The sequence below is a fragment of the Squalius cephalus genome (genome assembly GCF_949319135.1).
Source record: "Squalius cephalus genome assembly, chromosome: 4".
Lineage (NCBI taxonomy): Eukaryota > Metazoa > Chordata > Actinopteri > Cypriniformes > Leuciscidae > Squalius > Squalius cephalus.
This window is the reverse complement of record NC_137125.1, coordinates 35,733,777-35,759,378: the sequence shown is the minus strand read 5'-3', so window position 1 is coordinate 35,759,378 and position 25,602 is coordinate 35,733,777. Positions and strand designations below refer to the sequence as shown.

Sequence of the window (25,602 nt, the reverse complement as noted above, 5' to 3'; positions counted from 1 at the left end):
CACGACACCTTTTTAAACTAAAAATAGAAAACTTTTTATACGTTTTGGCCGTTCATTTACACAACATTGGCACTTTGGGGGTCTGAAAATGCAAACTTTTGAAAACATTGACATCATGCACATGCGTAATACATGTTCTATCTATAGGAGCATAGTGTTTCTTTACAAAGGGACATCGCCAACTACAGGCATGGCATGAATAATACAGCATTACTAATCGTTTTCGTGGATCTGTGTGAATGGGGATTGTTTTGACAACGTTTTCGTCTGCACGCGAAAAACACAAAGGAAAAACTAAGTATGACTTTAATTTAGACATTATTCTTGTATTTTATTTTATAGTATTTTTATGGCAAAACATTTAAAACACCATATATTTACAGAGAGAAAATGAACTTTAGATAGATATAAAAGTAATAATTAATTAAAGCAAGATGAGCCATTAACAGCATCAAAAACACGCAATGACACCAACCACTCACTTTCTTACAAATAATTGCAGGTTGCAACAGGTTTGCAATGCTTCAACAGTTTTTCAGATACTGGCAAACCCAGTGCCCTGTCAGACCTATACTCAATGTACCAGTTAGTCATTAGTAGGTACTTTTTGGCCATTTCATGACTTACTAATTGACAAAGGAACTATGAAGTCTATGGTTGCCAACTTCAGCAAAGGAAAATAATTGACAATCTTCATTCTTTATTGGAACAGGAAGGCAGTTCCCAATCCTGGTCCTGTACATTCAATAACATGTGATATGAACATTTTACATCTACATTACAACTGTATTCCATTATATGATATAATTAAAATAAAATGTCAGCTATCCGATATTCCGTGTGTTTTTTTTATTAAACACTAACTTGCACTAAAACCAATTCTATTGCCAGTTGATGAAGTCAGATGACCTTTTGTGTTCCGTCACCAATACCATAAAAGGGCAGCTCGGGGAACCAGGGTTATATGCATAACTGAGATGTTCCCTTTCATAGGTAACTCAACGCTGCATCATGAGCTGATGCTAAGATGAACTGCATACCTACAGTACAACATGCCTGGCTAACAAAACTGTGAAATGGCAAGTTTAGCACAAGTAATGTGAGCAAATGAATAAATCAACCCAGAAGGGCCTGGGATCGAATTCAAATCCACAAGACCTAAAGAATGTGCGGGGAAGCCATATAAACAGCATATAAAGACGCACCCTTAGATAGCGCCTTAGAAGAGGCTACACTACTGGTGGAGTTGGCCCTAACCAACAACAGAACCAACTTAAGGGTCAGAAATCAGAAAGGGTCAGGTCGGGGCAACTTGTTTTCCGACAAACGGGAGATTGGCAGAATGTTTGAGGAAACTGCTTAAAATTAGGTATTATTTCAGCAATTACATTTGTTGCCACATTTACTTATAACTGTACCATTCCAAGAAAAAAAAAAAATATTATGTTAAATAATGTATGGAGCCATTAAAGAATGGAGATTTATTTTTTCAAATAGAGAGACACACTTTGGATCATAAAACATATAGTACAGTGTTATGGAAGAGTGACATTGTTTTCCATATGGCCTGCGGTTCTGGTCACTGAATTTATTAGTAGTTCTCCACCCATTACCGTCACAGCAACGTCTCCTGAATTCCCTGAAAGAGTTACATAGCAATGTTGCGGTGCTCATCGCTAGCCTTCAGTATTGGTTGCTTCTGTTTTTTCTGTGGTATCAGTTTTAGATCCATCATGGTGGCGCTTCTCTGGGGCCTGAAGTTCAATTTCATGTTGTTTGCTGGCTGTTTGCTGTAATGCTTTGACCTCTTCTTTACTAAACTGCTTCCGCAGCAGCACGATGACAGCAATGATGAAGAAGTAGGAGCATCCTCTTAAACATGTGGTCAGGCTCAAGAAGATTACTCTGAAAACACAAAACCAAGGTTTTTGCACAGACATCCAAGGTTTTCCAAATGTGAGCTTTAGGACTTTGTTTAGTAAATATCCAATATATCTAAATGGGCATTTAAAGACATTATAAGCATCATATGCTTTTTCCCATATTTTATAGTAATAAAGACAATGGCATATAATTACATACACAAATACACACCTGTACATATCTGAGTCGTACATACGACAGGCTCCTCGCCCCCCGCACTTCTTCATTCCCCATTTTAAACACGTTGAGTCAATGAGAGCTCCAAAATATACCGGAGCAGGAATACCACCTCCAGAAAAATATTAGACATTAATGCAGTTTGCACAAACCATAAAATGCATTAAAAAAATACAGTACAATATTGCCTAGCTTATAAGTGTGTATACATGTATGATTTCTCGCCTTAATAGCAAAAGTAACACTGAATAGCAATGAACTTAATATTAATTGTACCTAGAGTTCGCATCACAAGAGTTTGAATACCCAATGCCAGTGACTTCAGCTCAGGGCTAATGCATCTAAAAACACATTATATACAGTAAATACATAACATACAGGGATGGAATTTTATGTACATTTAATCTGTAACACTTTAGTTTTGGGAACACATTCACTATTAAGTACAACTTTTGCCTCAATAAACTACTAATTTACTGTTTATTAATAGTTAGTAAGGTAGTTGTAATGTAGGAATGGATTAAGGGATGTAGAATATGGTCATGCAGATTAAGGCATTAATATGTGCTTTATTATATGTACTAATAAACAGCCAATGTACTAGTAATATGCATACTAATAAGCAACTAATTAATAGTGAGAATCGTAACTTAAAATTATAAAGGTCCAAATATCTAATATATACTTAAATATTGTTTCACACGCACACACACTTAATATTTATAAATATTTAATAAATATTAAATACAATCCACAGGTTTCACAGACAAGGTTCAAGCCTAGTCCCTGACTAAAACACATGTTTGAGCTGTTTTAACTGAAAACAACTTGTATAAGCAACTGACAGATCTTAAAATATGTCACTGCCATTGTTTTGTCTCAAGATAAACATCAGTAATATTGTCTAAGGCACTTTTATAAAAGCTACTTAGATTTCCTAATTAAAGTAGAGCCTAATCCTGGCATAATCTAAGTCCTGTCTGTGAAACCAAGCCTATATGTATTTATTATATTTTACAAGTTTATTATTATTATAGTTTTTTTTTTTTTTTACAATAGCTAGGACACATTTCTCAATCCTTTGGTCACTTTTTCAAAACTCTTCACACAGTTCTCCTAACCACATTTCAGCTTTGCACAGCAGTTCAAATCACTAGAACTACCAAAACACTTTATTCATGTCTCAAATCAACTCATACTTCTGTCACAGGTAGGGGTATGCACCAGACCACCTTTAGTAAAAGTACCACCTCGAGGAGCTACACCAGAGGACACCACAAGTCAGGACAACAAGATAAAAACAAACGAGTTTGTTTTATTGAACATTAAAAGCAATTAAATCTCAGAGCCAAGCCTCCGGGAGTCACTAACGTACTCTCTTCTTTTCTCTCTAGGCCAGCAGCAAAGGACTTTCTGCACCGGGACTCTTCCTCGAAACGAATTGGAGTAGATCGTCACACAGTAACTCCTCTTCGAGACAGGCAGTAGTAAGTATTCACACAGCAAATCCTCTTCGGATAAACTAGAATAGCAGGGAGGTGACTGAATCTCTGGACAGCAGTGGTAAGCGAACACACAGCAAATCCTCTTCGGATAAACTAGAATGGCGGGGAGGTGACTGGATATCTGGACAGCAGTGGTAAGCGAACACACAGCAAATCCTCTTCGGATAAACTAGAATGGCGGGGAGGTGACTGGATCTCTGGACAGCAGTGGTAAGCGAACACACAGCAAATCCTCTTCAGATAAACTAGAATGGCGGGGAGGTGACTGGATCTCTGGACAGCAGTGGTAAGCGAACACACAGCAAATCATCTTCGAATGAACCAGAATGGCGGGGGGATAACTGGATTTCTGGACAACAGTGGTAATCAATCACACAGCAAATTCTCTTCGAATGAACCGAAACAGCAGAAAGGTGACTGAATCTCTGAACAGCAGTTGTGAACTGGTTCCTGTGCAGTGTACACTCAACACACAAAAGTCATCAATAACACTTGACACCTCCTGACATCGGCAAGGCCAACAGATGAGATTACAAGTGGAAGTAGAATTTATAATTTCCCACACTTGTGCATGCATCCAAATACTTCAACATTTCACACGTGCTCGTTTCCACACTAGACATTGTAATCCACAATACCTCACAGTGAGTTAAGCCTCCACTCGTATCTTCCCTGGGATCCTTCGTACAGTTGACTTTGAGATCTCCAAACCGTGTGGGAAATAAGCGTACCACAGACACCATTCTTCTAGTTCACATTCTCCTCTATGACAAAAGCAATTCTCCCCATCATCAACACTCAGTTAGAGCTCCATCTTGCTTCTTCACCTCCCTCCCGCTCTCTCCCTCTTTCCTCCCCTGAGAATGTCCTTTTATAATCCAGTTTGGGGAGCATGCTTCCAATCATTGCTCTAACTCCTCCCCTTCAACACCTGCTGCTCATTTCTCATTAGTCACCCTGTGACACCCCCACCCCCACCATTCGGTTCTAGTCCCTAGGACCGGTGAGCTTCGGACCATTCGCCGTATCTTTCAGGGGGTCTGTAACAGCTCATAGCTTACACATTCGCTCACCGGCTCAATGGTTCCTCCAGCTCTGAATAACAGAGGGTCAGTAACAGCTCATAGCTTCACATTCGCTCACCGGCTCAATGGTTCTTCCAGCTCTGAATATCAGAGGGTCAGTAACAGCTCATAGCTTCACATTCGCTCACCGGCTCAATGGTTCCTCCAGCTCTGAATATCAGAGGGTCAGTAACAGCTCATAACTTCACATTCGCTCACCGGCTCGATGGTTCCTCCAGCTCTGAACATCAGAGGGTCAGTAACAGCTCACAACTTCAGTCCGGGTCCCCCATACTTCTGGGCCCAAGGAGCACCCATAAAGACAGGTGTAACTGGAGGCCGGCCTATCGGCTGATCTTCGTCCGCCATCGCGAGCCCCTGGCTGCTCAACTCAAGGTGGAATCCTGCCGACTACGCCAAGTTATGTCACAGGTAGGGGTATGCACCAGACCACCTTTAGTAAAAGTACCACCTCGAGGAGCTACACCAGAGGACACCACGAGTCAGGTCAACAATAAAAAAACAAACGAGTTTGTTTTATTGAACATTAAAAGCAATTAAAACTCAGAGCCAAGCCTCCGGGAGTCACTATCGTACTCTTTTCTCTCTAGGCCATCAGCAAAGGACTCTCTGCACCGTGACTCTTCCTCGAAACGGATTGGAGTAGATCGTCACACAGTAACTCCTCTTCGAGACAGGCAGTAGTAAGTAGTCACACAGCAAATCCTCTTCGGATAAACCAGTATAGCAGGGAGGTGACTGAATCTCTGGACAGCAGTGGTAAGCGAACACACAGCAAATCCTCTTCGGATAAACCAGAATGGCGGGGAGGTGCCTGGATCTCTGGACAGCAGTGGTAAGCGAACACACAGCAAATCCTCTTCGGATAAACCAGAATGGCGGGGAGGTGCCTGGATCTCTGGACAGCAGTGGTAAGCAAACACACAGCAAATCCTCGTCGGATAAACCAGAATGGCGGGGAGGTGACTGGATCTCTGGACAGCAGTGGTAAGCGAACACACAGCAAATCCTCTTTGAATGAACCGAAACAGCAGAAAGGTGACTGAATCTCTGAACAGCAGTAGTGAACTGGTTCCTGTGCAGTGTACACTCAACACACAAAAGTCATCAATAACACTTGACACCTCCTGACATCGGCAAGGCCAACAGATGAGATTACGAGTGGAAGTAGAATTTATAATTTCCCACACTTGTGCATGCATCCAAACACTTCAACATTTCACACGTGCTCATTTCCACACTAGACATTGCAATCCACAATACCTCACAGTGAGTTAAGCCTCCACTCGTATCTTCCCCGGGATCCTTCGTACAGTTGACTTTGAGATCTCCAAACCGTGTGGGAAATAAGCGTACCACAGACACCATTCTTCTAGTTCACATTCTCCTCTATGACAAAAGCAATTCTTCCCATCATCAACACTCAGTTAGAGCTCCATCTTGCTTCTTCACCTCCCTCCCGCTCTCTCCCTCTTTCCTCCCCTGAGAATGTCCTTTTATAATCCAGTTTGGGGAGAATGCTTCCAATCATTGCTCTAACTCCTCCCCTTCAACACCTGCCGCTCATTTCTCATTAGTCACCCTGTGACACTTCCATAACACTGGCAAAGATTTCCATCCACCAAAGCAAAGTTTGTCACTCATAAAACAACAGCCTAAAAAACACTAACAACAGGTACCATTATGCAATGTTTTCTTTTGTGAAGTTTCTTTACAAAGCAAGAATGACACTCTCTATAGTTTATAATTCACTACAGTTCGTTACATGGTCTATGTTTACATTGTAGTACAAAATTATTCATAAGTTTGCCCCTTTTGTATACTGTACATGGTAATGAAATTGAAAGACTAACACCTGTGTTCAGCTACATCTAATTGTTTTGATAGTATTTAAGTTTTTAGATTCGGAAAAATATTTCAATATGGTATTACTGTAGAAATGTAAAAAATTGCTGTCTTATTCATTTTTGCACTATGTTAGGTTTTGAACTTAAGATAAACAGTTTTGAAAAGAGTATGTAAAAGTGCAAATTATTCTGTAGGTTTGTAGAGTTTTGGTGGTGTTTGTGTCTAAATGAGAAAATAATTCATGTAAATTGAAAGATGTCGTCATTGAATTAATTTTGTGCCAAAGCAATGATAAATGATCCATAGTTTAGCCCACATAAACTGCTGTTGTCCTCACTGTGAAGAGATTTGAAAAAGTGACCTTAAGTATCAAGAAATGTGTCCTAGCGAGAACACATTCTTTCTACCACATTCTTGCCTTACCAGAGATCAATAACTAAATTCTATCCTGGTGGTAACTGACCGTATAATGATCATGTATCCAGGAGTAGTTCCCAGAGAGCTAATGAAGGAGCTGAGGACAGTTACAGCCATGTAAGAGGTGAAACTCCGGGTACATGCTGGCCCACGGGGACACTGGCCCAGAGACACAGATCTGCTGCCCTCTACTGGTGAGGGGGTTAAGACACAGCTGCAGTTCTGGAAAACCTGTGAATATCAAACATAAACGAGAAGAAAAAAATACCATGTTTGTTCAAATTACAGTATGTAAACGACGGCTTGCAATACTCCTTTGGTGCCTTGGATTTAGAAAAGAGTTTAAGAAAAATAGATCCAATTATACTAGAGATACCGTGTTTTTGCCGTGTCCAGTGGAGGCGGTGCATCCTGCCAAACAGGGCGACACGTATGTAATGCCACTGTCAGAGCACACAGGATCCCATTCAGACGTAGAGCAGGAACAGTTCTGGTTACACTGAGACATAAGGGAGCGCTCATCATTAGATGTATCAGGAGTCCTGGGGAGGAATTCTGAGATTGGTGATTGTTTCCAGATTTGAAACACATTGGCTATATATTCCGGCTGAGAGCCAATGTTCACTTATAACAGTGGTTCTCAATTGTGTTTTCAACCCATTGGCAGCATTCGAAATCGCTGAAAACAGTATGTGACAAAATAAGTATGTCAGAAAGAAAAAGTACCTTCGTCCGGCGAGATTCTGAAGTGCGCATATGATGGACACTTTACTATCCCATGAGGCCACAGTAGATGATTTATGAATGGCATTGAAGCGACACAACTGATGCTGGTAGGTTACATGATAATGAGAACATGAGGAATGTAGAATGTCCATATTACATTCATACTACACAGATTCATACTACAATACATAGAACATACTTTTTTAGTGGTCGTGAAGTAATTGCTTATTTAAAATAAGTACCTACTCAAGAGAGTATGCAATGTTTTCATCTATTGTCAAAGATTTGAACATGAGGAAGTGAATTAGATTTGAGAGTGTATTCCTCCGCACCCCACACATTTTGAGAACCACTGACTTACAGAGGTATATTTTTACCCATTGTAGGACACAGTGAGCCCCGCCACAGGCAAATTGTCACACTTTGTGCCGAAATGGAGGAGGAGGAGAAGGAAGGCAGAGAAGGAGGTGATGAAGGAGAGCTGAGCCCCTGCAACAACGCTCAACTTGTATCTTTTCATTAACAAACCACCCAAAAATATTCCCACGGCAACCACAGGCAGGATCAGGACACCTGCGGGACATGACAGGTCTTTAGTTTCAATTAATGTCAAGCCTGACAAACTTCTCTGTGTGTGAGTTATGCTGTATGCTTGGGTTTCTTGGGTTCAGTGTGGCAGATGAATTTGCACCAAAATACTGTAACTGAATTTGACAAAAGATATGAGAAGTCGAAAAAATTATTAAAAGTTTTACTTCAAATTACATTACATACTTTTGTCATGCTTTAAGGAAGTATACTATGTTGATGTGTTGACAAACATACTAAAGCACATGTAAAGTACTTGATTTTTACTGTAGTGTGTTATTCAATAGTGTATATTTAAAGTTAATTTATTATAAAATGTACTAAACTGCAAGTTTATCATTACAAATGGGTAATTACAAATATATTTAAACACATGACATACAAGTTTCAAAAGAAATGGTTACCATAAATGCTTGTCAGTACATTTGACAGTGCTTTAATCATATTTCAAAGACAACAAAAGTAATTATGAAATTACATATGAAGATGTACTCAAGTCCTACTTAAGTGAGTCAAAAAGCACTCTAAAGTTCAGCTAATTGCATTTAATATCAATAAAAAAAATGTAAATTGATTTGCAATTAACAATTGTTCAAAAACATTACATTCAGTTAAAAAACTTGTAACAGATTTTAAAGTAATATATATTTGTATATATAAGTTATAAGTACTCCTTTTTAAAACTATGCTAAAGTGTAAAAAGTTTGCATGTAAAATAATTGTTGCAAAAAGTCAGATTAGCCACTAAACACTAGTATTTTCTGCCTAAAAAAGCTATTTGTATAATTATTATTTTATTTTGGTATATAATTTATGTTTTGTTAAATATAAATCTACGTTTTTAAATCTAAATATTACATTGAAATACATGAAAAGACTTCTCACCAATAAGGAAGTTTGCTCTGGACGCAGACTGGCCAAACTGTTGCTCCATGTATTTGGCTTTGAAGGTGAGCAGTCCGATGAAAGAGTTGAACTTCAAAACAGTCCCACACAGCAACAGGAAGTATGCGGGAGTACACAGTAGTCTTTTCAGGGAAGGCAAGAATCCTTAACATTTACAAATAGAATACAGATTGAGATTTGCATAGATGTTAGCTTAATTTCAGTTAAAACATGTGATCATCTTTAAGACCTGTTTAAAAGGTACCTGTCTTACAAATTAGAGTGACTCCTGGTGAAGTACTGCTATGTTTAGCAGTTTTAAAGAGAGAAGGGAAAAGGAATAGAAAAACAAATAGTTCAAACAATACTGCATTTATTAAAATGGTGGAAGGAAGTTGCCTTTTGCAATGTCGGACAGGTTCATTGAGTGTGTGTTTGGGAGGACAGGTTGCTCTTTGTTTCCCTGATCCATGGTAGAGTTTTCCTTCTCTTCCTCTCCTTGTTTGGTTAAAGACCTGGGCAGGAACCAAAAAGGAATACCAGAAAGTAATAAGATGGCAGATGACACGAAGAAGCCCAGCCACCAAGCGCCAACCCAGCGCGCATCCTGTGGGGTAATGGTCACGCTGTCTGCAGGAGAATGAGGGAACACAAATGAAACTATATGAATGCACTGGTGACACTAATTAAACTAGATGCTTACCAACACTGACAAATCCAATATCCACATACAGTCTGGCACACATAGAGCCCAGTATGAATCCAAACATGGGACCCAGCAGCATAATGGTCTGAAGACATGCTAAAAATCAAAACAGAGTTTTTAACTGAACATTTCCAGAAAAAAATTAAATAAATATTGCGCTGAGTTTGCTCTTCCCTTGTGAAAAATAAGTATACTTTAGCATATAGACTTAAGTGTGAAGTAAATGTAATGTTTTCGGATACTTTTGCATGTTAATTGCATTTAAATGAAAATGTATTATAGTTTAAATTTATAATAAATGTAGTTAGCTGAACTATACATTCATAATAATTACTTCTTTTGACTTTTAAATTTGGTTACATTTATGGAAAAGTATACTTTTTTACAGCACAACAAAATATTAAAACATCTTTTAAATTTACTTTAAAGTAAAACTTTCAATTTGACATTATTGCATTTAAGTGTGTTAATAAAAGTGTACTCTCTTTCTGTACACTTACAACAAGTGGCCTTTTTATTTCAGTGCAGTTTTTGTAAATATACTTAAATATTTAAAGTACACTACAAGTGCACATTCAATTAAATTAGGCACTATTATTTTTCACAAGGGTTTAAAAGCTCACAAACACAATAGCTGGCATGCAGAGATAGCTATAAAATGTATGTGGCTAGCATAATCCAGATTTTTGCCGTGCTAATGTAATTTATACTTCTATGCTGTAACACAATAGAGTTTCTGACCTCTAGTAAAAATAATAATAAATAAAATCTCCAAATTTTACTTACAAATGTAAAATGCTGAGTTTTCTGCTTTTGCAAAGTCATCAATGTAAGATATGCCGAGCGGTGTGACTGGAGTCTCTCCGATTCCTCTGAGCGCATTACCCAAGAACACATAGATCCACATACTAGATCCAGGGTCCTTCACACAGTCTATGGTTAAAATTGTAGAAATCATGTTCATGAAGTACTTAGAACTTTCAGTGTGTGTTTGTGATCATGGTCAACTCTGTTTCAACAGATTTTTGAAAGAAATGTATAACTTGAAATTTTTTGAAGAAAATGTGGTGAGCTGTTTGACAATTGTTCAAATCCTGGAACCTAAGACGGGTTCTTATTTCTTTATGCTACGGGGCTGTTGAAAGCTTGATTCTGATTGGTTGATGCTTGTTCTAAGGTGTGCATTTATTTTTCAGGAAATGCACAGCTGCTGGAAGTAGCATTTAGATGAATATGTAAATATGTGCTGCATGCTTTCCTCTAAATAACAAAATAAGTATACAACAAAAGTGGTGAGAGCTTATCATATGAGTCTAATATAGCGATGTGGAAATATTTGCACAATCTCGTCTGGCACTCCAGTCAAGTCATGTCACTTGACTGTCACTTCGCTTTGGAAAGCTGTTTTAAACTCCTGAAACTAACTCCAAACTAATTTAATTTTATGTGAAAAGACGTCACACCAGTTCACTTGAAATATACCAGGACCTATATCAGGCTATGGGGTAAATGTAAAGCAGTTACCTGTTCCAATGTTATTAGAAGGCTTGATGTGTGCATTTGAATAATTGTTTGGAGCCATGGGATACAGACAAGGAGATATACTGACAGTCTTGTTTAAAGAGCCTTGCATTTCAGAGTCATACTTGTACCTGTAGGAGTATAGCCGGCAGGGAGAAAGAAAGAAAGAAACATGAGAAACTTTATAAGAAATGATAAACTAAGCTAACTGTGTTTAGAAATAATATACATGTATGAATGAATTTACCGCCCCATGAAAAAGTGTGGCAGTCCAGTGAGAGCTGAGCCAATGGCCATGAGGAAACAGCCCATTCCTATGAGCCGTGGCCTGTGCAGTCTCGCTCCAAAATGACTAACCGCTGCCAGAAAGAGCAGGTTACCTGCAGAAAAGCATCCAGAGAACAACCAGTTAATCAAGAAAATGAAAATACACAAAGCATATGAGCACACTTATGTTAGCATGAAATGGACAATCCACGGTCCATTCACTGTTGTATTGTGCAACCCAGGCTCAGTGAAAAAATTTCCTGTGACAACATTATTGCAAAAATGACACTGTGTTGCTTCTTGCACATTTTGTGACAATTTTATAGTGAAATGCCCACATAGTGGCGCTTAAAGCATGTTCAGTTTTATCCGAAACTGAACATGAAACTGACAACATTTTATTACGTTGGTTGTCATGTGTATCTTGGCAGTTTGGAAATGAAATGTCCAGTTAACGGTGCTAAAAAGTGTTGAAAACAACGTATGGCCTACATTAAACCCTATACCTTAAATCGACCCAACATATAGCAATCGCAAGATAAAAACAGATTTGCTGAAACTACTATGCCATTTTAGCTTGCTTTTACGAGTCTTTGAGCTCTTTTATCATGAAGTGCAATGCTGTACCAGGTGAGCCTTGGAGTTTACAACATCAGAAAAGCTATACCTATGCAGATGGTTATGTAATGCAAACGTATTACTTGTATTACTTTACAAATCATGCACTATGGTAAAAGTGTTTTGAGGTTATAGCATAGTATATAATGTTTTAAATTTAAAAAACAATGTAGGTAGAGTCCTGGTTTTCCAATGAGCCTATGTTGGTAGTTTGGACAATATCTGGCACAGTAGGGGGAAAAAAGCCCTATTCAGATTTCTAGAATGTTTTACAACATTCCAAAATAAAATGTTAAAATACTTAAACCTTTTTTTATTATTATTGATTTACACTAGTTATGATTTTTGCAATTAATAGGCCATTTTTTTGTTGAGCCATTGTGAGATCCTTATACAAACCCATTTCAAAACTTCCATCAACGAAGCCCACAGCAGAGCTGGAAAGGTCAAATCTCCTCTCAATCTGAGTGATAGCACTTTTCATGTAGGTCCCACACAGAGTTTTGGCGAAGTAGGCGAAGGAGAGGGCCACAATGAAAATCTTGAAGAAAAGTTACAATGGAAAGAGAACTGATTTATCACACTTGTGATAAATACTAGACAGTAATTAAATTATCTTTATTCAAATTAAGGCTGATTCAAATTACCACATACACAATTTTTTGTTTTACACCCACACTCAGCAAAGTAAAGTACAAGTACCTTTAGACTCGAGCAGCAGGAGTCTTTTGGGGCCTCTTTTTCTGGAATGCAAAGGTCTTGTTGGCTGGTCAGCTTTCCATTGTCCTCTGCAGTAGGCTCAGACATTTTGCTGTTCATGATATTATAAAACAAATATATTTTAGTATTTTCAACACTTTTGTCTTTGGCCCCATTTAAAAAAAAACAAAAAAACAGTCAGTATCTGGTGTGACCACCATTTGCCTCACGCAGTGCAATACATCTCCTTCACAGGTTGCGAAGTTGGAATTCGAGTTGATCAGGTTGTTGATTGTGGCCTGTGGAATGTTGGTCTACTCCTCTTCAATGGCTGTGCGAAGTTGCTGGATATTGGCAGGACCTGGAACACGCTGTCGTTTATACGCCGATCCAGAGCATCCCAAACATACTCAATGAGTGACATGTCCGGTGAATGTGTTGGTCATGCAAGAACTGGGATGTTTTCAGCTTCCAGGAATTGTGTACAGATTCTTGCAACATGGGGCCGTGCATTATCATGCTCCAACATGAGGTCGTGGATGAATGACACAACAATGGGCCTCAGGATCTCGTCACGGTATCTCTGTGTATTCAAAATGCCATCAATAAAGTGCACCTGTGTTGATTGTCCATAACATACGCCTGCCCATACCATAACCCCACCACCACCATGGGCCACTCGATCCACAACGTTGACATCAGCAAACCGCTCACCCACACGATGCCATACACACTGTCTGCCATCTGCCCTGTACAGTGAAAGTGTGACGCCATCGAATGTGAGCATTTGTCCACAGTCGGTTACGACGACGAACTGCAGTCAGGTTGAGACCCTGATGAGGATGACGAGCATGTAGATGAGCTACTCTGAAACGTTTTCTGACAGTTTGTGCAGAAATTCTTCGGTTATGCAAACCGATTGTTGCAGCAGCTGTCCGGGTGGCTGGTTTCAGACGATCTTGGAGGTGAAGATGCTGGATGTGGAGGTCCTGGTCTGGTGTGGTTACACGTGGTGTGTGGTTGTGAGGCCGGTTGGATGTACTGCCAAATTCTCAGAAACGCCTTTGGAGACGGCTTATGGTAGAGAAATGAACATTCGATTTATGGGCAACAGCTCGGGTGGACATTCCTGCAGTCAGCATGCCAATTGCACGCTCTCTCAAAATTTGCAACATCTGTGGCATTGTGCTGTGTGATAAAACTGCACATTTTAGAGTGGCCTTTTATTGTGGCCAGCCTAAGGCACACCTGTGCAATAATCATGCTGTCTAATCAGCATCTTGATATGCCACACCTGTGAGGTGGATGGATTATATCAGCAAAGGAGAAGTGCTCACTAACACAGATTTAAACAGATTTGTGAACAATATTTGAGAGAAATAGGCCTTTTGTGAACATAGAAAAAGTCTTAGATCTTTGAGTTCAGCTCATGAAAAATGGGGGCAAAAACAAAAGTGTTGCGTTTATAATTTTGTTCACTGTATATCCCAGCAAACCGCACTAGCCATTATTTTTAATCAAAGGAGATGTAGGCGTGTTATTCAAGCATAATGGAAAGGAAAGTCCCTTATACTTGGGAGCGGCACATATGAGGTGTTTCTTCCTACTGTCTGCTTTAAGGTCTTGATAAATTGTGGCATTTCTTTGTTGTTTAGAATTTTTTTTGTCTTTTATGAGTTTAATAAAGAACTCTGTCTCATGTTTTGTCAAAACATACCACATCATCTTTAGAGAATGAATGACTTTTCCGTACACCAGGGATCTGTAAATGCGATTTTTCCATTTTTCCGTTTCCATTGCAAAATGTTCCTTTTCAGAATTGCCTGAAAATTGCCACCTCATGCGAGCGTAAATTTTTTTTGCGATATATGGGATTTTTTGCGAAATTGTTTCCATTTGGCGTATTTTCATTTCACAATTTCAGTTTGCGCAATTTGAAGGGTAATGATTACAGGTGACAGCTGAATCTGATAATGAATCAAATAGTAACTATAGTGACATCTAGTGATGGGAACAATGTGATATTGTGACATTAAGCCCCCTCCCGGAAAGGCGCGACCTTGTGCCAGCAGATGAATGGAGGAGGTTTCAGTGGAGGACAGGAATCTGGGGGAGGGATGGAATGAATGGAGGTCCAGGGTGGTGCCGGTGGTGGTGTAATCAAGGTGATGGCCTTGAGCATGAATGGCGCTCCAGGCTACAGCCAGGAAGGCGTCACACGGTGGCGTTACTGGATGGAGGAGCCATGGTGTTGAAGGTCTCCACGCCACCCTGGGGATGAGTGGAGGTGACAGAGCCGATGGAGGTGGACAGACAGAGAGCCAAAGGAGTGGAGTGACACTGAAGGTCCCTGAGTCCATGACGAGCTGCAGAGACGACCCCCCGGGATGGAAACAAGGTACCGGAGGGCTGAGATGGAACTGGAATGACTGAGGGCTGAGGCATAGCTTGAGGGAGGGCAGAGCCAAATGGAGCCGTGGGGTGGACGGACTGAGAAAAGCGAACTGCCCACAAGTCTGTGGCGAAATGATCGCGATGTCTGAGCTAGGTAGAGCCAATGGTCCGGGGGAGTCCAGCAGAACTGAGAGCTCAATGGTTGCTGTTGGAGTCAAGGGAGGAAGGAGAGAAGGCGGAGGAGTCAGGGAGATGGGCCAAGGTGGCACGCCGGGATCTGAGGCCGGAGGTGGAGGCATGGGATCTCCACGCCTATAGGGGAAGCTGGCTCACAGCGGGCCCCAGGTGTGGCCACGCCACTGAGAGGAGGCTGATGAGGAACTAAGGGGCTGATGGGAGACAGTGAGGGCTGGGTAGCAGGTGTGGCTGGGGACAGGAGAAGGAGGAACAGATGAACTGGCAAAAAACAAAACATTCTGGGCAAAAGTCTGGAGAGGAGGTGGGAGAGGGAGGCTGGGCCAGACCAGTGAGTCCAAAATAGAACAGACAGGCTTGGGAGAGATTAAAAGGGGAAGGGATACTTCCTCTCCAAAATCAAAATAACTGTTCATAGTGCTGGCCAGAAACGCACTCTCTGTGGAGGGAGTATGGATGGAGATTCATTATCTCCTCACAAACTCCTTCAGATGATGCAGCCAGCTTGCAAACCTGGTCAGACACGCGAGGCGCCTAGCTCCAGCTCTGGGGGATGTTTAGCTCAGCCGTTCCTTTAATCGCTGGCTTCTGCATCGTGGTCGAGGCAGGCTCTCTGTCTGCTGTGGGCTCATGCTGCCACTCCTTGCCATCCGATGGCTCCTGGTTGGGCAATGGGAGTGGGGCTGGTGTCGTCGTCGTAGGGTTCGACAGTGAAAGGTGATCCACATGATGCAAGCACCCACTCCGCACAATGGCAGTTGTGGTCTAATGTTCGGACTTGTAGAGTCAGACTTGTAACCCGAAGGTCGCGGGTTCGCGTCTCAGTACTGGAAGGTAGGTGGGGGGAGTGAATGAACAGCGCACTCTTCCACTCTTATTACTCTCAACTAAGGTGCCCTTGAGCAAGACAACTAACCACCAATCGCTCCTCAGGTGCTGCAGCAATAATGGCTGCCCACTGCTCCAGATGTGTGTTCAATACTCAACTGCTGTGCGTGTGCACTTGGATGGGTGAACTGCAGTGCACAAATTCCGAGTGGCTAAATATCACGTCACTTTAATTTTCTCTTTCCCTCAAAGTCCTTCCCTGGACAACTGTGCCTTAGTCGATGAAAGAAGTTGTACAAAGAAGAATGAACAAAGGCAGTTGTCCGGGAAACTTGACTGATGTGCTAGGTCGAGGAATTCTGTCACATGTGCCTCGAGGGAGTGATTTCCCTGCTCAAGGCACAATAACAGGAACGAGGGAGAGTCCATGATGACGGGAAAAATAAACACGAAAACACTGACACAAAACAAAACAAAAACACACCGTAATCTCTATATTAACACTTTTGGGTCCAGCTTCTTTCACGGCTTTGCTGCATACAAAGGCCTGAAGACGAAGATGAAAGGTTCAAATATTTAATAATATCCACAGGGTAAATCGACAAGATTACAAGCAGGTACACACAACCGCATGTTGACGTTCTGCTGACGCACATTCACGTGTATAGACAAGACTGGACAAATGTGAACTGAAAGGGTTAGTTCACCCAAAAATGTAAATTCTGTCAGTAATTACTCACCCTCATGTTGTTCCAACCCGTAAGACTTTCGTTCATCTTCGGAACTTCGGTGGTGACGTACAACACAGAAGCGCTGCGCTGTTACACTATGTGAATTCACTCAGAGGCCCACACAGAAGAAAATGAATAGTTTAATAAAGTCGTTGTTTGTTTTTGTTTTTTGCGCACAAAAAGTATTCTCGTTGCTTGATAAACTTATCGTTGAGCCACTGTAGTCACTTGGACTATTTTAACAATGTCTTTACTAACTTTACTGGGCCGGCAAGTTTTGATCCCATAGAAGCCTATTGAGGAGTGATCCAGCTCTCAGATTTAATCAAAAATATCTTAATTTGTGTTCCGAAGATGAACAAAAGTCTTACAGGGTTGGAACAACATGAGGGTGAGTGATTACTGACAGAATTTTCACAGGAATGAAGTACACAGACAAACAAGGTGATAACAGGTTACACAGCTGATTGTGATAATGAATCAAATAACTATATTGACATTTAGTGATGGGAAATGGTGCAAACTGAGTCCATATGGTGATATTGTGACAGACATGTTTTTGGCAGTCTGGTGAGAAATTTAAAAATTGAACTCTATTAGTATTAGATATGCACTAATTGTATGTGCCAATGCTGATTATTGTCCAAATATCAAACAACATCAGCTGATACTGATCATTTCTGCTTTATGAATCACTGAGAATTAATTACACAACATCAAAATAAATAAATAAATAAATATATATTTGTAATTATTTCTTTTACATTTATAGTGCTTACCATTTAATTTTAATTAGAAAATGTCATAAACAAATCACAACTCTGCTGTAATTTTTCCAGAGACATTTTATTCAGCATGAGTTTGTTACTTTATTATTGATGCATTTTTTTCTGCCCCCTATTGGGCATAATTGGCCCTGCTCTTTAAAATAATTGGCCAATGCCTAATTTTTGGCCTACACTATATGATAGGACGATACATTAGTGCATTGCTAGCTAATACAGTGAGCAATTAAAGGCTTATTTTAAGAAAGAAATGTGTAGGAGTTAAGATTCTGAGGAATTACTTACTAGCCTTTACCTAATTTCCTAAATTATTTGCACATTAATCTGAACATTTAATAAGATTCAAATATCACCATGTACATGAAAAGGAATTCCTCTATAACAAGAAGCTTCTAGTCAAATCCAAGTTTAATGGCCATTGTCTCAAATTTCAAAACAGTTGAAACTTCATTCAAATGTAAAAGGAATTTAAAAAAATCATAACTCACCTTATATTTAAACTTTCAGAAAGACTGAAATATTACAATCTTTGCAGCAGGCAAATGTTAGCTTCTGTTCTGTTGCTCCATCTTCAGAATAGTTGAAGGGGAAGACAAATACAAACATTTTAAATACAAATACTACCACTATTACTATTACTTCTACTACTAAAAATAATAATAATAAATATATATGAATAAAAAAAGAAACAAGGAAAAGCCAACCTCGTGAAACAGAGAAAGCCTTTTACTGTGTTTGTATGACTTACTCAGATAATCCTCTCAGAATTAGTTCGGTTTAAATCTCCCCTCCCAGTCAGAAACCCTTCAACCAGCCATTCATCTAAGGCAGAGAAAATTAAAGTTCAAAGGGACAGAGAGAAACAAATCATGTGCCAAAGTGTGCTGTACCTGACATGGGCACAGGGAATATCCTCCCTCTTGGAGAGAAGACGTGTTTCTGGGTCTCTGCAAAAGCCTGTGGTTTCTTCTCAAAGCTCATCCACACAAAAGCTCAGCACATTTCTATTCCAACAACGTGCCAGCTCAAGAGACACCAACAGCTCAACACATGCTGCTAAAAGAGAGTGGTTTTGCTCCAAGAAAAACTCAGAACCTGATATTTTACAGCCTTTTTTAAGATATTTTATTTAAATAGGGGACACCAGTGGAAGATTCATTTTAGTTGTTAGCTGCTTTAGATTTTCATCTGGATCAATTCAGGATTTGGCATAAATTAAGAGAATTAATTTTGTGTCTTCCTTAAAAAGTTTTTAAGAATGGTTTAAACCAGCAGGTTGGCTAAACCCCACTGAGTGTGGTCAGGCCGTGGCCCTGCTGCAGTTGAGCTGGAGCCAGGGAAATGTGCTATTATGTTGCCTTCACGTGCTATCAGAAATTTCCTACTTCCCACTTCTGAAGTCGTGATTACGAGCTCATCACATTCAGGAACAGGAACCATGGAGGACACCAGGTTAATTCTTGCCTAATTGGGAAAATCTTATTCAAAATTAGCCAAAATTATATTTTGTGTCCCATTTATTGACAACCATATACATTCATCATGGTAGTCAGCTTGGAATTCTGGAATTTCAGTCAAATGGCTATTTTAATACACTTCAAATGATTAATCATATGTATTGTAAATATGCACAACATTAACGACAAGACAAGATGATGTAGCGGTTGTGGTAAAACTAAGTGTACCAGTCACATCAGCAATCGTTCTTCCTTCCTCCATGTTTAAAGTTTGTGACCTGCCCATCTCAGGAACTTACTTGGGTATCAAAATTATCCCCAAACTTCCCAGTGGTAAATAAAACTTGAGAGGGCGTTCATTTCCAAATTTTAACCGGGTAACTCGTGTTTACAATAATTCTGATAGCGTGTGAAGACAGCTTTAAACAATAGTAGCATCAGTGTTATTTTAATGTCATTGAGATTCTATTAGAGTTTTTATTAATATTTTGAATTTGTTAGTTATTTTAGTACATCAAATTAAACCAAATAAAAGGTAATATTTTTCTTTATTTTAATATATTTTTATTTAATATTTTACTATTTAATTTAATTTTAATTTATTTATAAAATTAGATGTCTTTCCAAAAAAAGTACACTTTAATAACCAAATGATATAAGAAGTCTATATAATTCATAAATGTATGCACACCAAAGCACCCATAAAAACACATTACAGAAAAAAAAAAAAAAAACCTTTCAGAATTCACAGTGTATAGTATATGTAAAGTGCAACAGCAAAGAGCTTGTTTACATTTTAGACAAGTCCAGTTGCAATACTGAGCAGAACCACATGGAGGTTTCTTGATGCCAAAAAAAACCCTAAGTCAACCATCTTGATCTGACTGCATACCTACTGCAATACACAGATCTATTCAGAATTACAGCAACAAACACATGACAAATCATTATCCTGAATGTGTGTGGAAACAATGTAAATGCACTGAAATGTGTATAAATACAATGTGCAATCAGTGTGTCGACAGCACACATACACGGTTTGGTTGCGCATTAATATTACAGCCTTGTTTATACTTTCGCCTGGTTCCGCACCGCGAGTCTCTGCTTACTGTGCGCACACCTGCCAAAACAGACGAGGTGTTTACACTTGATGAGCTCGCCGTTGTACTATTCTTTGAAACTACAGGGGGTGAGTCTGAGTACTTGTCCTCTTAAACTATCAGGAAGCAGCGGTGAGAAGCAGTAAGGTACACAAGTGACAATGTTTGTTTTTATTACATCACCAAACCCACACTACAAATGAACCAAATAATCGTGTAAAACCCTGTAAACCTTAAGATTATTACTTGTTACATTAGAACCAAATATATGGATATGAGAACATATGTATAAAATTACCTAGTTCTGGCATGAAACTCTAGATGATGCAGGCTGAAAGGTCTTAAACTAATTTGGTAGCGATCACGTCATTTTCTACATAGCTGATTGGTTGTTGTTGCTTCAGCGGCCAATGAGCTTCGGCTCAACATTCAAACAAATACCGGTAGTGTTGCTGGTAGCTAGTCTGCAGCACCCTTTCAGATACCTTCCACCTCCCCCAGCTCCACCTGTGTAGATCTGCCAGGGGGTTAATTCATGTATGTTACATGTGCAGCAGCAGTAGCATGTTTTACATGCTTACAGCAATGTATGTGGATGTTTTGGCAGTAGCAAGTCTTGGTACTTGCTCTGCAGCAGCAAGCCCTGTTGGCGGTTCCTTGCCTTGGGTCCCACTCTATGTGTGTCTTGCCATCGCAGAATGCTAACAACAGATGCCTCCCTGTTGGGCTGGGTAGCAGTCTTAAGTGGTCGTCCAGCCTAAGGGATCTGGGGAGGAATCATCTTGATTGGCACATCAATTGCCTCGAGTCCTGGCCAAGGTTTGTCATCAAGGGTCCTTGCCTCTTACTGATAGCGCCTTGTTGGCTGAACAGAGTTTGGTTCTCGGGAATAATATCTTTCCTCGGCGGCTTGCATTTGGCGATACCGAACCGGAGGGAACTTCAGTCCCAAATGCAGGGGACAATATCCCCAGCCCGAGTTGTGGAACCTTCATGCTTGGCCGCGGAAGGGTACCAACTGAGGGAAACTGGGTTTTCAGCTGATATCATAGAGACCATTCTCAGTGCTAAGGCTCCCTCCACTAGAGGATGTTATGCCAATAAATGGGGTGTCTTTGAAAGGTGGTGCACTGCACGTGATGCAGATCCAGTTAACTGCCAGATTGCTTCAGTTCTGGACTTCCTGCAAAGAAAAAAATATATCAGCAGCCACATGTCACTCTCAGGGTTTATGTGGCTGCTTTATCTTCTTGCCATGCCTTGATTGACAGGGTGCCACTTGAGAAACATCCTCTGCTTGCCCGCTTCGTTAATGTAGCCTGGTGGCTGAGGCCTCCTGTTAAAACCAAGATCCCTTCATGAGACTTAGCTATAGTCCTGGAGGGTCTGGTTGAGACCCCCTTTGAACCTCTAGGGTCAGCGTCTGATAAACTTCTGACTTTTAAGATGTTTTTTTTTTTTTATGGCTATCACTTCTTTAAAAATAATCTTGCATCCTCATTCTGACTACCTTAAGGTCCTCTTCTTGACCTTATATCCGGTCACTCTTGAGGCCTTCTGCCCTCTGCCGTTCACAACGGTGGGTCAGGAGAGACTTCACAGACTTTCCAGTCCGTAGTCTCCTGAGACCTACGTCCACCGCACTAGCCAGTGGTGTAAGTCAGAGCAACTATTTGTTTGTCATGGAGGCCGTAACAGAGGCGGCCGCCACAAAACAGACAATTTCACAATGGGTGAGAGATGCTATTGCCCTTGCCTATGAGGCGCAGTCAAGCTTCGCCAGTAGGCATCAGGGCTACTAGGGGGTCACCTCTTCCCAAGCCTTGGTGGGGGATGCTCCCCTGCAGCATGTTTGTGATGCGGCAGGCTGGTCCTCTCCGCACACATTCATAAGATTCTACAGTTTGGATGTTCATGCCACTCCGGGCCCACACGTCCTTGAGTCGATATCTCAAGTTCATGCCTGAGACCTTCTTGCGTTCTTGTGAGCACACACTACACAACCGTAAGGGGTCCAGACACCTCCAAGCACGGTGGCGTGGGTATTCTCGTTCCCAATGCACTGATCAGCGCAGCATCGACTGTAGCTTTTGAAAGGGAACGTCTCGGGTTACTTGACTGTAACCCTGAACGAGACGCTGCGCTGTCCCAGGACTGCTCTTCAGACAAAATATCCTGTCGATGCTGCTGTGGCTCATCTATTTATAGCCTTGCGGTGCGCGTGCGCTCCGGTGACATCACCACCCGAGGGTATAAAAGTTCCGGGTCAATTTCATTGACGTGTTGCACACATATTCACAGCTGGTCACGTTAAAGACGTTCCCAATACGCTGATCAGCGCAGCATCTCATTCTGCTTTTTCAGGGAACAGGGTTACAGTCAAGTAACCCGAGACGTTTTGTATTTATTATCTTTGAACTGACAATGTAATTGGCATGATACATTTACCTGCCATAATAAATTGTTACATTTGGATTTGCAGTATTGTGACTTACTCTGAAATTATTTTCCCAAGTAGATTAAATGGATTCGTATGATTAGTGACAGACTAGATTCCAGTTTTGAGTGGAGCATAGGGCACACCAACTTTGATTTTAGAGTTCCGGCTAATATTTGGCACTAAGTGTACCTGGTTTTGTAAAGACAAAAAGGGAATTTCCGTTTAGGACAGCAAAATGTTGCTCGACCAACCGGTCTTACCTCTGTTTAATGTAATGTTACTTTAGTTAAGTGTAGGTAGGAAACCATGGCATGACCAAACCAAAGCTACTGTCAGAGAAAGTAATATTGGTCGGCTTATATCTGTAGTAGTGGCCATGACCTCTGTCTGAAGAAAACGTTACTTTAATTCAAGTGTATACTGACCATGGGGAGCTATACAAAAATATATTTGATTGAGTAAGCGCGAATAGCCAATTACCTCTGTTTAGTGACCAAAACTGGCGAGTTAGTGATCGTAAGACCCACGTTAAACGGCCGACGTGAGGACCTCAAAGTGACATATAGTGAGGAAAATAAGTATTTGAACACCCTGCTATTTTGCAAGTTCTCCCACTTGGAAATCATGGAGGGGTCTGAAATTGTCATCGTAGGTGCATGTCCACTGTGAGAGACATAATCAAAAAAAAAAAAATCCAGAAATCACAATATATGATTTTTAAACTATTTATTTGTATGATACAGCTGCAAATAAGTATTTGAACACCTGTCTATCAGCTAGAATTCTGACCCTCAAAGACCTGTTAGTCTGCCTTTATAATGTCCACCTCCACTCCATTTATTATCCTAAATTAGATGCACCTGTTTGAGGTCGTTAGCTGCATAAGGACACCTGTCCACCCCATACAATCAGTAAGAATCCAACTACTAACATGGCCAAGACCAAAGAGCTGTCCAAAGACACTAGAGACAAAATTGTACACCTCCACAAGGCTGGAAAGGGCTACGGGGAAATTGCCAAGCAGCTTGGTGAAAAAAGGTCCACTGTTGGAGAAATCATTAGAAAATGGAAGAAGCTAAACATGACTGTCAATCTCCCTCGGACTGGGGCTCAATGCAAGATCTCACCTCGTGGGGTCTCAATGATCCTAAGAAAGGTGAGAAATCAGCCCAGAACTACACGGAAGGAGCTGGTCAATGACCTGAAAAGAGCTGGGACCACCATTTCCAAGGTTACTGTTGGTAATACACTAAGACGTCATGGTTTGAAATCATGCATGGCACGGAAGGTTCCCCTGCTTAAACCAGCACATGTCAAGGCCTGTCTTAAGTTTGCCAATGACCATTTGGATGATCCAGAGGAGTCATGGGAGAAAGTCATGTGGTCAGATGAGACCAAAATAGAACTTTTTGGTCATAATTCCACTAAACGTGTTTGGAGGAAGAAGAATGATGAGTACCATCCCAAGAACACCATCCCTACTGTGAAGCATAGGGGTGGTAGCATCATGTACGTCATAAAAAATCATACATTGTGATTTCTGGATTTTTTTTTTTTAGATTATGTCTCTCACAGTGGACATGCACCTACGATGACAATTTCAGACCCCTCCATGATTTCTAAGTGGGAGAACTTGCAAAATAGCAGGGTGTTCAAATACTTATTTTCCTCACTGTATATTCTTAATGACCGGGTAAAATACAAAGTAAAGAGTTGAATAAAATAATCAAAAGTGTTGCTAAACTATTATATAAATGACCAATAACCAATTGGCATTCTAACCTAAATTCGAGGTCGTAATAAAATGGAGTCAGATAAAAGTTTAATTGGAATTAAATTACTTTGCAACACTGAAAAGTAACACGCAGTAAACCTTCACCCATTTATCGGAAACTGTCATTGGACCGATTGGGCAGGCCTTACACAGGCATGCTAGAGACATTCCCATAGTGTCATCATTGGAGGCAGTGCCTTGTTCCCCTCTCAGGGAACCATGGTTACATGCATAACCTGAGATTTTTTTATGGTTTTAGTTTTAGTTAACTATAATATCCCTGAGCAGCATGAGCCTACAGACGGCCAAGTCATTCAAGCAGCTTTGCTCTCATAAGTGAGGATTAAGATTTAACAGTGGATGCATTCCTGAACATAAATCACAGAAATGGGAATGTTTTTTGTTTGTTTGTTCATTTTATAAGCTTTATAAAAATATTTGTGTCTCCAAACATTACAATTTGTTTCCTATTTTGGAATGATTATTATTAATTGGAGGATTTGTGGAAGGATTATTTCTGAGAAAAAAAAAGCAAATATATGAGCAAATATATGAATGCTAAATTTATTTGCCATAGGTCATTCATTGATTCCAGAAGATATGAGATTGGAATCTAAAACAAAATGTGGTGCCAGTTATGCTATTGAGATGCTATTTTTTCCCCTGTCATTTAATTTAATTTCTGAACTTTTAGGACATTAAATATGGGTTTTTCAAATGTACATTTTTAAAGTATTTAACTATTCCTAAACTGTTAAATGTTGCATTTTTGCATAGTTAACCCTAACACCCTAACTGTGAATTATAATTTCAATTGAATAAATTGTGTATAAGTTAAAATATGTTTTGTGCTAACCTTAAATATTTTTTTATTTCCCCTGTAAAGAATGTATTATAATGAGAGCTGGAAGTTGGCTTAATGAGACAAATATG

The 25,602-nt window shown here is 40.2% G+C and overlaps 1 protein-coding gene across 3 annotated transcripts; it reads right to left on the bottom strand.

Moving 5' to 3' along the window:
• Positions 1 to 291: 291 nt before the first annotated feature.
• slco1e1 (solute carrier organic anion transporter family, member 1E1) lies at positions 292 to 19,762 on the bottom strand. Of its 3 annotated transcripts, XM_079868537.1 has the most exons (18): positions 18,789 to 18,842; positions 18,603 to 18,720; positions 18,387 to 18,467; positions 16,867 to 16,929; positions 12,969 to 13,077; positions 12,666 to 12,807; positions 11,629 to 11,761; positions 11,385 to 11,512; positions 10,647 to 10,793; positions 9,858 to 9,956; positions 9,554 to 9,784; positions 9,155 to 9,319; positions 8,059 to 8,254; positions 7,332 to 7,497; positions 7,002 to 7,186; positions 2,377 to 2,441; positions 2,095 to 2,212; positions 292 to 1,905 (listed from the first exon to the last, which is right to left on the bottom strand). In XM_079868537.1, the coding sequence occupies exons 5-18, from the start codon at positions 13,071 to 13,073 to the stop codon at positions 1,677 to 1,679; spliced, it is 2,109 nt and encodes a 702-aa protein (XP_079724663.1). In that variant the 5' UTR covers positions 13,074 to 13,077; positions 16,867 to 16,929; positions 18,387 to 18,467; positions 18,603 to 18,720; positions 18,789 to 18,842; the 3' UTR covers positions 292 to 1,676. The 3 variants fall into 3 exon arrangements, with proteins under 3 accessions (XP_079724663.1, XP_079724662.1, XP_079724664.1); XM_079868536.1 differs by lacking the exon at positions 16,867 to 16,929; XM_079868538.1 differs by lacking the exon at positions 16,867 to 16,929 and having other exon boundaries at positions 18,647 to 19,762.
• Positions 19,763 to 25,602: the final 5,840 nt, after the last annotated feature.

Bases quoted from the DNA above. Each gene is read 5' to 3' on its own strand.
- slco1e1 (XM_079868538.1), bottom strand. From the start codon at position 13,073: ATGTCTGAGCCTACTGCAGAGGACAATGGAAAGCTGACCAGCCAACAA. The intron at 8,255-9,154 runs GTGAGAAGTCTT...CATGTCCCGCAG, and splicing joins CAGAGCAAACTTCCTTATTG to GTGTCCTGATCCTGCCTGTG. The intron at 2,213-2,376 runs GTACAATTAATA...ATTTTTCTGGAG, and splicing joins TCTTGTGATGCGAACTCTAG to GTGGTATTCCTGCTCCGGTA.